The 18,171-nt window shown below is 31.6% G+C and overlaps 1 protein-coding gene across 2 annotated transcripts; it reads left to right on the top strand.

The window, feature by feature from the left end:
* The first annotated feature begins 877 nt into the window (after positions 1–877).
* On the top strand, positions 878–16,270 carry LOC127736117 (sushi, von Willebrand factor type A, EGF and pentraxin domain-containing protein 1-like). Of its 2 annotated transcripts, none has more exons than XM_052246658.1 (5): positions 878–1,085; positions 1,340–1,528; positions 2,931–3,110; positions 4,604–4,780; positions 16,171–16,270. In XM_052246658.1, exons 1-5 carry the CDS (start codon positions 1,016–1,018, stop codon positions 16,206–16,208), a joined length of 654 nt encoding a protein of 217 aa, XP_052102618.1. In that variant the 5' UTR covers positions 878–1,015; the 3' UTR covers positions 16,209–16,270. The 2 variants fall into 2 exon arrangements, with proteins under 2 accessions (XP_052102618.1, XP_052102617.1); XM_052246657.1 differs by lacking the exon at positions 16,171–16,270 and adding an exon at positions 7,255–8,616.
* The last annotated feature ends 1,901 nt before the right edge of the window (positions 16,271–18,171 follow it).

The raw sequence follows: 18,171 nt of genomic DNA, 5'->3' as shown, positions 1-18,171 counted from the left end.
GTTTTCTGAAACTTGTTATCAGGTTTTATGTAAGCATGGTATACTGAGTAATACGTTTTCAGAATCATCGCTCATCAACCTCCTGTTTAACGATTTCTTATATATTTACACATTACACATAATGGTCATATAGTAAAATATTCGTCATATTCTTATAGCACCTGAAACTTGTCAGTAATAATGAGAACATTTTTTACTGTGTGAAATGTTTTCAGATTCATAGCAACATCTTGTTGCCCGAATTTGTAAGGCGAAGATATCATAAGGGGGCAGTGGTTCACTGTTTTACCTGTTTCCAAATAGAAATGGAATACCATTTTAACTGTAAAAAATACTATTTGATCGTAAAATTGCAGCAAAATGATAATATGTACAGTGTGAAAGAACCAGAAATATATAATAACCATTACTGGACTAACACTTTTAAAGTCAGCTTGCAATTTGCTGCGAACATTTTCTACTCATGCTTATTAACCATATATAATTCCGTTGATGATGGAATGGGGTATCTTTAATGACGGTTAACAATAAAATTTGCTGAAATTAACGATAACGATAAATACTTTACTACATGAACATACGATTTAAAGAATGACAATACAATTTTTAGGCTCATTGATATTACAAATTGTGAAAATAGGGCGTTTGCCGCAAGTCGGCAAAGATTATTTCAACTTTCCTGACTATCTTATAATTACATGACCTCGACACAAACGAGTTTTTGTAAATATTGTTTGTTAATATCATGTGATCATCGTGTGCCAGTTATTAGTACAACGATCTGTCCTTGGATTAAATTTGGAGTTGCACAAGGCCGTTATTTCATTGTTATTATTTTCAATTCATTTTTCATCTTTTCAATAGCTAAACATATCAATGCAAATAAACTAAAATTGTTTAAATTTCAGTCTCATGTGGTCATCCGACAAATAACGGAGGTGTAAATAGGATTACATCTGGTGGTAACGTTGTTGGTGTCTGGGCTAATTACACATGCGCAACAGGACATGAGAATATGTCAGGAAGTGCCAGTAGATTTTGCCAGATGAATGGTGTTTGGACTGGTACGCCTGTGTCTTGTGCAGGTACACTGTTTAAATAAAACTGTAATACTTATGGAGCCTTTATGTTAGAAAAATATATTGTACAGTTACTTTTCTCGACCTTTAGAATGATATTGCTCTGATAACCTTTTATTCAACATTTATTTAGATGAAAATCTGCAATAAAAAACTGTTCCGTTGATATAAATCGTGATTATTTTCAATATTGTTTTTTACAAATCGCACTGAACGTTTATCCTTTCCCTTGTTTTTCAACAAAATCAGTTTTTTTGCAGTTAAATATTGTGGCATTCCAGTTACTGGCTCGAAATCTACGCTGACATATACAACTACATCTTATAACTCTGTTGCTACATACACTTGCAAGGAAGGATTTGTGAGCAATATCGATAAGATTTCAACTGTCAAAACGGCACAATGTATGGATGATAAAAACTGGTCTACTTCTCCTTTAGACTGTCAACGTAAGTATTAAGTAGACAGAATAGGAATCCAAATTAAAGATATACAGTTTTATTTGTTTGTTTCTACTTCTGGTGGTACATCATTGGACTATTTATCCATTGATTGTTTATTGAATGGTGGACATAACGTATAAACTTATCAATTCCTCACATCAATATCAGGCATAGGGAAAGTTTTAAACCTCAATGTATAAGCTATATAAAGATTTTTAATATTTTTTTGAATAATTTGCTTTCCTATAATGCGTTTTGTTTAGGAAGATGGAATTTCTTTTCACCTTTTTACTTTTATCAAGTAGTTGTCTACTGATTTAGTAGATTTGGTATTACTGATTTCTACTGTGTCATCGTCGGCTGTCAAAGATGCTCACCATACCAATTTCTAAAATTTATTTTAGCTTCTGGGGTTTAATTTATGGTCGATGTTTGAGGTTAGGAATAATGATTACAATGCACTTTCTTCGGTCTTGATGAAAAATGTCCAATTAAACATCCAGATCATGAACGTTGCATTACAAAATAATAAATATTACTAGTATCTAGAAGTTTTGTAATAAAATTATATCTGTCATAAAATACCTAAGATTGTAAAATACCAAATACCCTGTATATTCAAGAACTTTAAACCAGTATTCAGACAAATGCTTTAGATCGAATTAAAATATGTTTCACGGCAAGGTTGCAATAAAGCTGTTAAATTGTGTAAAAAAAGACACTTAAAGAAGAATGTAGTCCGAAACATTTTAGTTTTCCATACACTATTATATTCATGATTCCGACTTAATGTTATTTTGAGCCACTGAAGGAATTTAAATGATTTGAATAATAAACACATGTACAAACTTAATGTAAACAGATTTACTATAAGGGCATTCAAAATGTTATTTGGAAATAAGACAATTGAATTTATATCAGATGCATGCATTTTCAATAATAAAAAAAATATGAGGTTGCATATCAACAAAGCAGTTGTCAAAGGTTGTGTCTGATTAAATAATTGGACGGAGTACTGAACGGGTGTGTGACTCCATGTTTAAATTATATGTTTAAGTCAATTCCAATAATGAAACTATTTTGAGAATGAAGCTGTTGATAAAGATTTTATTTTAACTCCAGTCGATTAGTGTGGTACAGTCCTATGACGTTACTATAGCACATTGTTTTACAAAATTAATGTGTTTAGTAAATTATTTTATCAATTGTGAAAGGCAAAATGAGAAGTTTGCAAGACCTCTGACTTGGTTTTTATGCATTGTACATGTTGTATGATTAAAACATCTGTTTCTATACAAACCATTTTTTTATGTTTTGCAGAAAAAGAAGCGAAAACAAGAAATTGTAAAATACAAAAAAGGAAAATTATTTTTCAAATGAATATTTATTGATTGATTTGTCTTTGTAGCTGTTACATGTTCACATCCAGTACATAGCACCTATGTACAGTCTATTCCTGTTGTAACTTATGTGTATAAGGACGTAGTTACTTACCAGTGTGTTGTTGGCCACATGTTGGGGAGTGGTGACCTCATAAGAGAGTGCCAGGCTAACGGTACATGGACAGGTGATCAACCACATTGCAAAGGTGAATATTCACGATTATTTCTGAATCAATAAATAAATAAATACTTTCTCGTTTGACAATGCCTTAAGACCAGACGTATTTGATTTAAAATGTCATTACTCTTCCAGAGCACCTGAGATCACCCCAAGTTTTTGTTGGGGTTCGTGTTGCTTAGTCTTTAGTTTTTCTATGTTGTGTTTTGTGTATTATTGTGTGTCTGTTTGTCTTTTTCTTTTTACGCCATGGCGTTGTCAGTTTATTTTCGAGTTATGAGTTTGAATGTCCCTCTGGTATCTTTCGCCCCTCTTTTACTTCTTTCTCAAGATTTCTTTTAAAGCCATACTGTTTTCAAAATAATGCTATAAAATTTATTAGCATGAAATGAGAAATATAAGGTCGAAGCATTCGTTTTTCAACATTTGATTTCACCATTCAACATTTATTTTCAACATTCAACATTCGTTTTCAACATTCAACATTCGATTTCAACATTCAACATTCGTTTTTCAACATACGATTTCAGCATTCAACATCGAAATCGAATGTTGAAAAATGAATGTTGAATGTTGAAAACGAATGTTGAATGTTGAAATCGAATGATCAATGTTGAAATCGAATGATGAAAAAAAAAATTAAAATTAAAATAGAAATTTGTTTTTGAATGTTGAATGTTGAAATCGAATGTTGAATGTTGAATGTTGAATGTTGAAAACGAATAAAAAAAAATGTTTAACAAAAAAAAAATAAAAAAAAATAGAATTTTGAATGTTGAATATTGAATAGTGAACCAACTTGACATCCGTAAAATGAAAGACAAGAAAAAACAAGATAAAAGCAACCAAACACGTTTTGAAAATGTTTAAAAATAATTGACCAATCTATCCGACTGCTATATACTTCGCTAAGAATATGAGAAGGAGGTATTACTTTAGCTTTATCTGTTGGTCCTTGAAATTGCATAACAGTGAAATGTTTCATGCCGTTCACAATTCTGATAAATGAATAAATTGATATAATCTGGACGCATCATTCATTATGAGCCAAGGCTTTACCAAAAATATAATTTTCGGTAAGATGCAAATAAATTAATTTCTTTGTAAAAACGTCTTTGTAGCTAAACACATTTTTTGGGGTCAGGACTTGGCTCATATTGAAATATATGTGACACGATATCAAAATGAGGCTTATTTTGAGGTTTTAACATGAAAATTTTTGTTTTATCACTTTTGCATTACTTGTAAACTAAAGAAGTATAAAGCCTTAGAACAAATGTGTTAGAAACAATTCAAATACTTCAGAAATTCATGACACCAAGGGCACATACAGTTACCTCATCATACCTTCTCATTACAATTTCAGGGAAGAACATGGGAATAGACAATACTAAACATGCTTGTTTATCTGTAATGTATTGTGTAGATTTATTTAGAAACAATGAACGACGTTATATAAAACAAGATTACCCTCGGTAAACTAAAATAATATTATAACAATGAGTTGTCAACTTTTCACAGATATAGAATGTGCAGCACCAAACAACATAACTAAAGGTATAATCAAGACAACTGGCAAGGTTTATGGATCAGAAGCTGTAGCAGTATGCGATGCGGGTGCTGCTGTCATGTCAGGGAACATAGTACGAATGTGTGGACTTTCTGGTACCTGGGTCGGTACAGAACCAGTGTGTCAAGGTATGTATGACTGTCTGGTACCTGGGTAGGTACAGTACCAGTATGCCAAGGTACTAGATCCTCAATACATAAACATAGCTTTCAAAAGCTTTTTTGATTTTGAAAGGAAAATATATCTATTTTAGTTTTGTTGTAGACTTGAGCAAAAATAAAAATGAAATAAAACATGAGGAAAAGTAATGCATTTGAATCACTATCTTGTACATAGTCTGAGAAACTATGCAACCTGTAAAACATATACAATTGATACTCTGTATAAGGAATTTTAAATTGATGTATACATCGAAAAATTAAAGTTTTCTCTGTTTGATTTGAAAAACAATCATCAAATTGTTTAGCTTCAATTCCAATATTATCATTCAAGCCAAAAATATTTTCGATAACAAAATAATTTATGAATCATATTGTCTCAATCATTTTCCTGTTTTTTTATATATCTTATTATCTTATATTATATATATCTTGAATCGATGCTTGTATTTAGTTATTATATTTTATTATTTAATGCACACACAATACTTTAACATGCATGTATCATAGATAATTAATACGTTTCAGTTTGAAATTAATTGAGTGTTGACTTCATAATAAAGTGTTTCGAATACATCCAAATATGTATAAATTAGGCAGAATTTCCCAGAGAGAAAAAGACATCATTCAAAGTGAGACCGACAAATTCATAGCAAAAAACGAAAAACGACGAAAAGACCACCAGCAGTCCACAAATCACTTCATAAAAACTGAAGACTGAGCAACACGAACCCTACAAGCAACCGGGAGTAATATTATCATGTACACATATCCTACTCCACATGTTGCACCACTCGTATTGCTCGTATTGAGAACAAATTAGTAATTTAGTCTTTTCAATCTATTAAGTATGTTTGATTTCGAATTACGTTTAGTGTATATCAAATGTTGTGAGGAACACCTGCATTCACTTAAACATACTTTATTACAATACCATGAAATTAATCAGAATGAGATGTTTTGCAGTATATCAAGAAGACTCTTTGCTATGTATAATTGTGTATTGTTTCTGTATTAACGATTTGAAAAGGCTAATTTGATGTACAAAGTCCACACTATTGAAGACTTTTGAAGCCCAAATTTTCTACTGAGTTAAATACGCAAATGAGAGATTGGACAACTATGCCAATGCAGACAAATAGGTTTTTGTACTTCTGTCAAAAATTCGGTTAATTTTTGCTTTGTCGTAATTAGAAGTAATTATCCTGAAAATCTCTCATGTTCTCCATATCAAATTTCTCCCTTCGACTTATTTTGATATGCAGGCAAAATATTCTCAATCGTTATTGCGCTAAAGGATTTTCTTCACAACAGTACCGTGGGCGAAGGTCCACATATTGTATTCCTCTTTTTGTTCTTATAAGTTTATATAAGTTTCCATAAAAACTTGTCTAGAAACTGACATATAAAACAGACATGTTCAAAATATTTTTTTTCCTTACAGAAATTACAATTGGACCCATGCAAAATGTTCTTTCGTTCCAATACAAATTTTCTAGGACGAAAAAAATTATTGCATATTGACCTCAGTATCCTCCTTCTCTTGTAGAAACAGCTGGTGTTCTATCAAATTAACACAGAGTTTATTTTAAATCTAATTTTCTGAACTGTGAATACACCACCTAACTCAATCACACACTTATTGTCATACACTTTGTTATGTATCAAACACTCTGGACTCAATAAACGTTTTGAATTCCATATCAATAATTTCAATTTGATTAGTTTTATTTTCATAATGATATTATGTCCATCAATCTAGAATCAGTGCAGATTAATTTGAAACGAAATTGTAAAATAAGATTATTGAAGGATTAGTTAGAAATTATTTGAGTATTTGATTTTGGATTTCGTAAATCATTCATTAACAACAGAAAGGTACAATTCTGCGCTCCTTTGACTAAACAGTAAAGAATAGGCAAACTGAATTACAGACCCACTAAACATAAAATTGTCCATATTTTGAGTTAGAGCCGATAGACTTTTCTATTTCTATAATTTTGATATTATTTGTCCCAAAAGTAGTACACTACACTGTAAAAAAATGTTTTGGATAGAGCAGGTGCGATGTTTTTAATTTGCGTTTTTGGTCTAAAAAAAATGCACTACGAAATAATAATCTCGGGCCAATTCACCCTTTTCCATTTTTGTTTACATACAATTTTTAAATATTTCAACTAAGGAAGTCTTTCTGCACTTGAAATCTTTTGACATTGTGCCTATCATATTTTCATTAAATCAATATTTAACAGACTTAACTATCCATCATTCAGTTTTCCAAACATTAATTATTTTCCTTTGTTGCACGTAAAGAATAAACAAAAACTATTCTGCACATTAATTACCTATGAGTAAGCCCAATCTTAAACTATATAAAATATTAGGAATGAGTTGCAGTTGATCTTCTTAATATATTTTCTAAAATTTGGGCATTTTAATTGTAGATGTTTACCAAGTATTCTTAACAGGAAACACAACAGGTATCGGAAAGAACAATTATAGCTACGATTTAGCTAGTCTGGCTGTCGATGTTACATCCCTCTCTAGATATAAACGATCGAAGCAAAGTGTTTACTACGACAAACCATCTCATATTGCCATAGGAGCTTTTGGGCTGATTGTTATAATTGCAGTGGTGTCTTTTATTTGTTCATTGGATCTCATTAAGTTGAGTTCACAGATGAAATATTTGTTAACACTACCTGAAAAGGTATCTAAGAAGGCTGCTATGGCAAAGAGACCAAAAGTAGTACACAAAGTATTTGTTACACGGAAATAATATGATCAGATACTCAAAATATAAAAAAAGTCACTAAAAAATATGGAATACGTAACTCGGCTCTGTATTTGATTTAACGATAAACAGTTTCTTGTTGGAAATAATATTTTTCGACAAAATCATTTCTCTGAATTATTAAATTTAGGAGGCAAATGTACTGTATATAAATAGTTATGACAAACTTTAATAACTGCAAATCTTAATTGCATTTGAGATATCACAAATAACACAAAGAAGATGTCATGATAAGTGCTATTATTTAACCCCTAAAATAATAAGGTTGTTCAGTTCTTTTAAAGTAATGTTCATCATATGATTTAATAAATAGGCAGATATAATATCAGTTTGTGATTTCCTTATCATGTCGAAATTTAGAAAACTGTTTGGGTAAAGGATATCATTTGATAGATTTATGATGGTTTTTAATTTAGATTTTGAGAGGCCAAAACAATTGCCTTATCATACCTTCTATATATATATATATATATATAAACAAGTCTAAATTGAAAACAACGTTCAAACCTATGATTGCGTTGGATAAAAACCGCAATTTTTATACGTGTGCATGCAAAACAAATTTCTTGTTAGAGGGGTCTAAATACAGCACAAACAACATTTTCCAAAAGACCAAAAAAGTGAAAAAGTATATTTTAACAAAACGCATTTGACTAACAGGTCGAACAACAAATGTTCTTAAATCCTGCTGACTGCCATTGGCGATTGCCAAATAAACGGATCACAAGGAGTAATAAATGGATCTTAACTTTAAATTTAATACCAAACAGAAAACAATAAACTTGCGGCGAAGATGGTATACCGCAAACAAAGGTGCAAAGATTTTTTGTACACCATATCCGGATTTCGACAATTAATGTCTCTTCAGTGATGTTAGGAATCGAAACGGTTATTGGAAGGCCACATAATTTACCTCAATTTGGGATAGACTCTTGAATTTTGAGGAGTCAAAATAGGATGAACGGATCATATAAACCCGAAGGCAAATATAATACAAGCCCAAACGAAAAAATATAAACAAGTCTAAATTGAAAACAACGTTCAAACCTATGATATATATAATTTAAGAATGCGTTGAAAACGCTAACAGAAACACTATTTGATTAATAATGTGATGTTTTGTGTTTTTTTTATTCTTAAATTATATTGTCTATACCAATGACTTTTTATTTAAATTAATATATATACGCCTCGATTGCATGGAAATCGTGGGTTCGAACCCGGCCAGGTCAAGCCAAAGACGTTTTGTTGATTCTCAGCTAAGCACGCGGCATTCAGGAATAATATAGATTTGCTAATTCCATTCTTAAATAGTTTGGCAGAAAAATCGTTATTATCAAAAGTAATAATTTTCCATTGATTCCTGTAACTTACTTTTCAACAACCTTAACACAAGTTGAAATGATATAATATGTGGCAAAAGCAATTTTATCAAGAGTTAATATTGTTGGAATCACTAACATCAATATGATGTGGCGAATATTGATATTCGTCAATGCTGTAAAAACCAATTAAGCATTCTATATTTTCAGTGAGATCACAGGGTTCTTGTTATGTACAACAGCTTTTATGTAATAAATTTACATTAAAAAGAACACTAACATGGATTCACAATACGGGTTGTCTATTTACCGAAATATACTGAAATGTACCGATTTTTTTCATGTTCTTCTTTTGCATATACACTAATCAATTTTGAAGATGAAAAAATCAGCAAACTATGCTAACTAACTAAACTCTATACGATTCAAACGACTAACCTGCATTATTCACTTGGAAAAGAAACGGATATGAATAATATCAAACTGAATACACATAAAGCTTAAAGAAATAATGAGTCTCATATTAAACATTATAAAAGCAAATCGTAACAGTAAAAGGATGCTATCCCAGCCCCTTTTCGTAGAATAACAGTTTGCTAGTCTCTTATGATCATATATCTGACACAAGACTCGGAAAAAATAAAATTAATAAAATTGATAAAATGTGTACTATATTAGACTTATTTCTATGTGAATAGTAAAATCACAAAAATACTGAACACCGAGGAAAATTCAAAAAGGAAAGTCCCCAATCAAATAGCAAAAAAAAAAAAAAAAACAACAAACACATCAATCGAATGGATAACAACTGTCATATTCCTGACTTGGTACAGGCATTTTCTTATGTAGAAAATGGTGGATTGAACCTGGTTTTAAAGCTAGCTAAACCTCTCACTTGTATGACAGTCGCATCAAATTCCATTATATTGACAACGATGTGTGAACAAAACAAACAAAAACAATAGGTAAAAATGTCACAAATAGGGGTAAATAGTCTAATTCGGTAGGTCACATTCGTGAAAAGGGAACGGGATTGTAGTTACGACATCAGGAACATATCCGATATCGTCTGTGAAACGGATATTCCATAACGGTCAACCAACTCGTGATGGCGTCCGTAAAATTTACAAAGGGATGATTTCAACTTCACCATTTGGAACTCTTGATTTACCTAATGTTTCAAAATGTTTTGAATGATAGATTGATTGATGTTTGCTTAATGTCCAGTGGCAAATATTTCATGAATTTTCTTTTAAAAGAGTTGTTGCATGGATTTGTAACGTACAGAGAGCGTGACACTCTCACTCACTACACAACGCAACGGTATGGAACGCCACAGCTGTCTTATGTGGTACTCTGATATTACGTTATGTTATATTATTATTACCTGATGATATTTTGTCTTTACATAATATGGTTTTAACATTACGTAATGATGTTGTGATATTACTCAATATGGAATAGTCATTACTTAATGATATTTCGATATTACATGATATGGTTTCGTATGGACCTGAAATAGTTTTGTCATTACTCGATGTGGTTTCATCATTATTTAATGTGGTTGTGTTATTAGGCAATGTGGTTTTAACATTACTTGATGTGTATGTGGCTTAATGTTATGTAGTTGCTTCATTACATGATGTGGTTTTATTATTTCGTAATGATGATTTGCCAATTCCCGATATGGCTTTAAAATTACATAATGATGTTTCAATATTTGACGATTTTACACTACATGATGTGGTTATTACATTACTTGATGAGGTGTAACCACTTGACTATTTGGGAAAAACTGGTTCTATTTTTAAAACCGATTTTCTTGTTTTATTTGCCTCGGATGAGTGTGGCAATCCATCGAGTTAGAGATCAAATTAAAGTTCGGGTTACTGTTCGAATTTAACTTCGGGTTAGTCTTTGATTTAAACTTCGAGTAATTTTAGATTTTGACTTAGAATTCAAGCCATAATTAAAATTGAGTTTCGAGTTGAACTTCGAGTTTGAGTCTCATTTAGACCAAGATTTCGAGTTAAAATTGGAGTTCATATTTAAATATTGTATCGCGGATCAAGGGCTTTTGCTAGGGCTTCCGAAAAAAGGGTTAAGGGATATGCGTACAAAGATAAACAATGTTGCAGTATACAAAACACCACATATAAATCGAACTAAAGTTAGATGTGGTGTGATTGCCAATGAGACAACTATCCACCAGAGTTTAAGTACAGTGGATGTAAGCAATTATAGGCACCCGTAACTAAAAACTAAAAAATTTATGAAAAACAAATATGACACACATGAAATAACGACAACCATTGAATTACAGGCTCCTGACTTGGGACAGGCACATAAAGAATGTGCACGTGGAAGAGTTAAACATGTCTGTGACCCTAACCCTACCATGGGTGAATAGTGTAACAGCACAACACAAGAATAAACTGTAATAAACTGATGCGCCATGAGCACACGATTAGCCAGTCGCTTTTTCATAGAATAAAGTTTAATAACTTCTCAATGTTATATCAGAAATTTATGAAAAACTAAAGGGAGGTTATCTTAATAGATATAAACCAGTCACCAAAGCACTTTCAAGATATTTGTTGTGAAGGTTTTTATGGTCCTTTTTGTTGTATACTTCACAGGGGAAACACTTGTTAAGGTGGGACTATGATCATTGTGCTTTATGACTTCTATATTGATAAACATGATGGTGATTTCCCTTCTCTCGTTTGTTAAGTTCTGCTACGGTTCTTGTAGGTAGAAAGATGTCTGGGCATCTGGGGACTACATGTCGTTGTTATGGACTGGCTTGGCAGCGAGAGTGGGACTCGCGCCTTCCGACCCTTTTTAATGAAAAAAATAAGACAACTCAATTTGCTGGTAGGAACAAGGATAGTTTAATTATTCTTTTCTTTTCTTTTTGATCATAAAATATCACAGTGCATAAATCATACAGATTAACAATAAATAACATTATCAGTTGACAATAACATATGTATTTCTATTTCAAATATTGCTTGAATTACCTTGTAAACTACGTTCAGTCTATTTGTTATACATGAGTGAATAACCTCATGAAACGCAATGACTAAAATGTTATATCTGAATATATATATTTATATTTATATTTATTGAATTATATAGCAATTAACTTCTTTCTTTAAATAAGTTTAAGTAACAGTATATAACCTACCTTTTTAATGAAATAAATAAGACAACTCAATCTGCTGGTAGGAACAAGGATAGTACGGGCAGTAGACTTATATTTGCTTTTATAGTCACTATTGAATACCCGACATTCTTGTTCCCCAGCCGAAATTGAGCTTCTTTTGCAAACGATGGAATTTGCTGCCAAAACATTTATTACTTCATAATATGCAAAATGCATTTATTTGTTTTTGAAAAGCATCAGAATTATGTTTTCTAAAATTAAAAAGAATAATATTTTTGGAAGAATTTTAATTTCTGATCTTAATAATAAAAGATAATTAAAAATTTGTTAAATTTTAATTATTATCTTGTATACATCAATCTTCGTATCTCAGCTGTTTGATTGGTTGTTAATAACGTTCTCGTGTGCCTTAATGTATTACTGAATATTCATGATTCTGAGAATATGGTTATAACCTTGGATGTAATAGCAATTCGACATACATCTGTCCGGCAACCTAATAACCTTCTTTACGCGTGCCAAATAACTTATTTAATGAGGTTCTTGACTTTGTACTATTACTGACTATCTTGCATCTAAAATAAAGTTCGTTATTCTTACGAATCTTGATCTATTTTACTCATGTATTTTCTTCTTGTATCAACGAATTATTTGAAATTTATATTCCATTTTACTTTTCACTATCTTAAAAAACTAGAAATATATTTGTTTGTTTAACTAATATCTCCTTGATTTTAATTTCTAATTATTTCGAATAACGTCCTAAATCCTTTCATAACATATTGTCCGAAAACTGGAAAATCACCCATTTTTATGCCCCCGCCGTAGTTAAGGGGGCATTAAGTTTTACCCTTGTCCGTCCGTACGTCGTCCGTCCCGAAGTTGGTTTCCGTTCTCTAACTTTAGTTTGCCTCAACTAAATGTTATGAAACTTATACAAAATGTTTATTACTTCAAAACACAGATCAAGTTTGAATTTTGGTGGCGTCACTGTAAACGTTCGAGAGTTATGCCTCTTTACAAATGGAACAATTGCTGAATTTTTCATTTCCGTTCTCTAACTTTAGTTTGCCTTAACCAATTGTTATGAAACTTCTACACCATGCTTATTAACACAAAATACAGATCAAGTTTGAATTTTGGTGGTGTCACTTTTACTGTTCTAGAGTTATGTCCCTCTACAAATGGAAAAATTGCTGAATTGCCAAATAATTCGAAACTTATACACAATACTTATTACCACAAAACTCAGATCAAGTACAAATTTGGATAGCGTCACTTTTACCGTTCTTCAGTTATGTTCCTTTATAACTTTTTATGAATAATATCCCATAACTCGGAAATGTATAATCTGAAATTTATAAAAATTAAAAGGGAGCTTGCGTCAATAGATATAAACAATTCACCAAAGTTTCGAAAAACTGCTGAAAGCATTTTTGAGTTATTGTCCGAAAACTGGAAAATCCCCCCTTTTAATGAATAAAACCCAATGACTCGGAAACGTAAAATTTAAAAAAATCGAAAGGGAGCTCACGTCAATAGATATAAACACTTCAACAAAGTTTCATGCATATTGATTTAAGCGTTTTTTAGTTATTGTCCGACATGTTGACGAACGGACGGACAGACGGACGGACAGACGGACGGACAGACGGACGGACGGACGGACAGACAACGGTATACCATAATACGTCACGTAAACGGGCGTATAAAAATCAGATGCAATTGGCTTAACTCTATAGATCGGTATGACTGGGCAATATAAATCCATCAAAATCGTGGGGTGATCTCGGGAGCTCTGGAAGAGTAAGCAGATCATGCTCAACGTGTGGCACCCGTCGTGTCATTCGTGAAAGTACAAACCCAGTGATTTGGTTTATTTCGGTAGGTCACATTCGAGGAAAAAAAGGACGGGATTGTGGTTACGACAACTGGAACATATCCGTCGTCACATGTGAAACAGATATTCCTAAAAGTTTAGTTTTTTGTATCATTTTAGAGCGAAGTATATGAGAGAATAGAATTGATAAAAATATATATTAAAAGATTGATATTCGTATATGTTCAAATGATTATACACTCTAAAAAAAAATCGGAGAATTCTTATTTTATAGAATTGATGCTTTGTCGCTTAGTCCGATCCCCCATTTTCCTGTAACTTTAGTGTGAGTTGATTTAAAGTGTATCATTTGTTGACAATAAAGTACAAGTCATTTGATGTGTGTCTAGCCTGCGATATCAATGTGGAAGTGAGACACAACAAACCTATATTCCGTCGTCGGCGTCTTCATCATTTAGATAGTTATGTTACTCGTTTGGATTGTTTTTACATTTGTCATTTCTGGACCTGTTATAGGTTACTATGCGGTATGGGTTTTGCTCATTGTTGAAGACCATGCAGTGGCATATAGTTGTTAACTGCTACGTCATTTGGTATGTGGTGGAGAATTGTCTCATTGGCAATCATACCACATCTATTTTGTCATGATAAATTTTTAAACCTCCATGAATTGTTATAAAAACTTGAATAGGAGTTAATCTTCTATATCGAGATAAAGCATGTACAGAAAAACATTTTTTTAGTTTTGTTTTTACCGACAAATGGACGTTTTACAGTCAATATTACACTTTTACAATGACAGCGGCAATCTCAGGCGAAACACAGGGATCCGTGGAATTCTTCTTGAGTTTATTATAATACTGCTTCCATTTGAGAACTAAGGGGGAAAAAACGGCAGGACCAAGTAGTTTGGGGATATTCCCCTTATGTCCGAAATATAGATTATTGTTTTTCTTAATTTTGTCTGCCATTCCCCTTTATCATACCAAATAACTCTGAACAACAACTCGAACTTTAATTTGAACTTTAACTCAATGGATAGCGACACTCATCCGAAGCACATTAGACAAACGACATATGGAAATCGGGCTAAAAATAGAATTAATTTTTTTCAAAATGGTCACGTGGCTAATGCCTATTCCATATTGAGTTATATCAAAACATCATTACGTAATGCCAAAACCATATTATGTAAAGACAAAATATCATCAAGTAATAATAAAACAACATAACGTAATATCAGACTACCACATAAGACAGCTGTGGCGTTCCATATAACAGACTAAACGTCCTCATGATGACAGGACGCGGCTGCGAAAATATTCTTCCAGGACGACTAAACAGACCCTCATTTTGTGGCAAGTGTTTAATCGCCAGTAGGAGGGAGAAGGAATGGTAAGATATATATATATATATATATATATATATATATATTAGCAGTCAGCAGGGTTTAAGAACATTTGTTGTTCGACCTGTTAGTCAAATGCGTTTTGTTAAAATATACTTTTTCACTTTTTTAGTCTTTTGGAAAATGTTGTTTGTGCTGTATTTAGACCCCTCTAACAAGAAATTTGTTTTGCATGCACACGTATAAAAATTGCGGTTTTTATCCAACGCAATCATAGATTTGAACGTTGTTTTCAATTTAGACTTCTATATATATATATATCTATACCCGAGACAACTCTTTGGGTTTGCATTTTTAGAACTTGGATATATGTTTGATATAAAGACTGAGACAGACAAAGGCTTTATATTAATGTTTTCTCTTGTAGCTTATAGTTTTGTTATGTTAAACCTAAACATGGAAAAAAACATTTTTCATCTGCAATATTAAGATATGTACTTGAGGTTTGGATATTTTTTTTATCGGATATTTTTTTATCGGTATAACTATCGATTTGGTTATCATTGAATTTAAAACAATGCTAAATATAATTGTTATACATCCATGGTCATAAAATCTGTCGATACCTATATTTTGGCATTGCATAAGGTCATGATTTCTCTCTGACTGTTAATGACGTCTTTACACTAAATCAATTGGATGTTGGATGTGTTTTGATTGATATTTTAGTCTTAGATACACGAGTTTTTAATCATTGGCTTTTAACTAGCCTTCAGTAACTGCTCATGTATTCCTATTTCGTGTCTTTTAAATTTTTTTGTTACGGTTTGTTTTTGCTTTGTATCGATCTGATGAGTTAATCTATTTCAATTCATTTCTTATTGTAGGTTCTGATGTTATACTGTTACACCACTTCTCAAGTTAGGGGGAAAGTTTGGCACGAGCAAACATGTTTAAACCCGCCACATTCTGTATTTTCCTGTCCCAAGTCAGGAGCCTGTATTTTAGTGGTTGTTGTTTTTTATCACTATTCCAGAAAATACGGATTTTGTATTAATAAAATTTTCTGTTACACAATTTTTGAAATATTTAAAATTAAGGAATGTATCTCCCTCATGCAAAGCTCTGATTTTTGCCCGGCTTTGGCAATACTTCTTTGTCCTTTTTGGTTTATAGCTCTTCATCCTTTTAATTGATTGTCGAAATGCGCATCTGGTGCAGAAAAATTGGTACCGTTTATGTTATTGCTGTATATCATATTTGTTTTTCGTTTATTGTGTTGTACATAAATCAGGCTGTTAGTTTTCTGGTTTGAATTGTTTTACATGTGTCATCTCGGGGCTTTTTATAGCTGACTATGCGGTATAGGTTTTGCTCATTGTTAAAGGCTGTATATAGACTATAATTGTTAATTTCTTCTTCATTTGGTATCTTGTGGAGATAAGCGTAATTCTTTTGCAATAATACCACATTATTCACCCGGTTTTTGATTGGATTCGTGTTTTTCAGTCTTTAGTTTTCTATGCAAACTGTTATTTGTCTTATGATCGTTTTTCGTTTTTTTTCCCTTCATGACATTGTCAGTTTATCTTTAACTTATTAGCATAAATATCCCTTCCGACTTATTTTAAGGGCATTTTGACATAAATATTTTCTTCCTCTTGTAATAAATAACTGAAGTTTTTGTATCATATTTTATAAAAAGAACGCTGATGCGTTTTTGTCTCTGATTTCCTGTATGGGGAAAACAAACAACAAAACCTAAACACACACTTATTATACAACACAGTTTGGTATTTGTACTCTTGTTTATATATGGAACATTCTTATCCCAATAAACTAAAGCTGTCACTTACTTTTGGAATACCGTTTTTTATTATAAAATTTTCCTTCTATATATAGTTTCGATTAAGACGTCTTAATTCATCAGTTTAATAATGTGTGTCCATATTCCAAAAGTAGTCTTATAAATATGATATAGATGTTGATTTGGTTTTTCTTGATAGTGTAAGTTTTAGTTTACTCAGTTCATTTACCGTTCTAATAAACACTTTATTAGATTATCAATATTGCAAGTTCAGATTCTACCTGATGAGAGTGTGATGCCTAAATGCTTGTTATATTTCAACGATTTCACCATTATATACAATATTTCATTTTTATGGTTTAACATTGGAATTACCAATGTTTGTGTTTTCTTTGGGTTAAAATCTACCAGACATCGACTTATGAGATCTCAATATCTGTAAACTACTGTTGCATAACTGGACATTGTGTCCATTTTATTTGTTTCCTTATTCATTTATCTTTCTTAAATAGAATTCAATACAACCTTTATTTTTTTACACCGTCATACTGATTATTTTACTTTTTCCACGATAAAGGAAAAAAAAAGAAATTGTAAACTATGCTAAACAGAATTTTTATAGGAGTTATAAAAAATGTAAAAAACATATTTTGGTAAGAAAAAATAAACATATTTTAACAATTGTTCCTCTTAATCTATTTTTTTCAAACGAACCTTTTTCAAATTTTGTCGCTTTATTTGTAGATGCGTATCAAATGTTCTTAACAGGTAAGACAGCAAGTTTCGTTAGGAAAATTTTAGCAACGATTCAGCTAATGTGTCTGTCTTTTGTTTTTTTATGTATAAACGATCGACAAAAAAGTATTAACTATTGCAAACTTTTGCAAATTACAATATGAGCTTTTGGGCTGATTATCATTAAGTTCAGTTCACAGATGAAATATTTGTTACACTACAAAAACAAGGGATCTAAGAAGGTTTTAATGACAACCAGAACTATCGTAGTAGACCGTCATTTACTTCTGTTTTTGATAGATTAACATTTTAATATTTGATTGAAACTAGTTATTATATCGCCACC

Source organism: Mytilus californianus, unplaced genomic scaffold, assembly GCF_021869535.1.
Source record: "Mytilus californianus isolate M0D057914Y unplaced genomic scaffold, xbMytCali1.0.p SCAF_3, whole genome shotgun sequence".
Classification (NCBI taxonomy): Eukaryota; Metazoa; Mollusca; class Bivalvia; order Mytilida; family Mytilidae; genus Mytilus; species Mytilus californianus.
The sequence above is the reverse complement of the archived record's forward strand: the minus strand, read 5'-3'. Positions and strand labels throughout refer to the sequence as shown.

Bases quoted from the DNA above. Each gene is read 5' to 3' on its own strand.
- LOC127736117 (XM_052246657.1), top strand. From the start codon at position 1,016: ATGTCAGGAAGTGCCAGTAGATTTTGCCAGATGAATGGTGTTTGGACT. The intron at 1,086-1,339 runs GTACACTGTTTA...GTTTTTTTGCAG, and splicing joins TACGCCTGTGTCTTGTGCAG to TTAAATATTGTGGCATTCCA. The intron at 3,111-4,603 runs GTGAATATTCAC...AACTTTTCACAG, and splicing joins TGATCAACCACATTGCAAAG to ATATAGAATGTGCAGCACCA.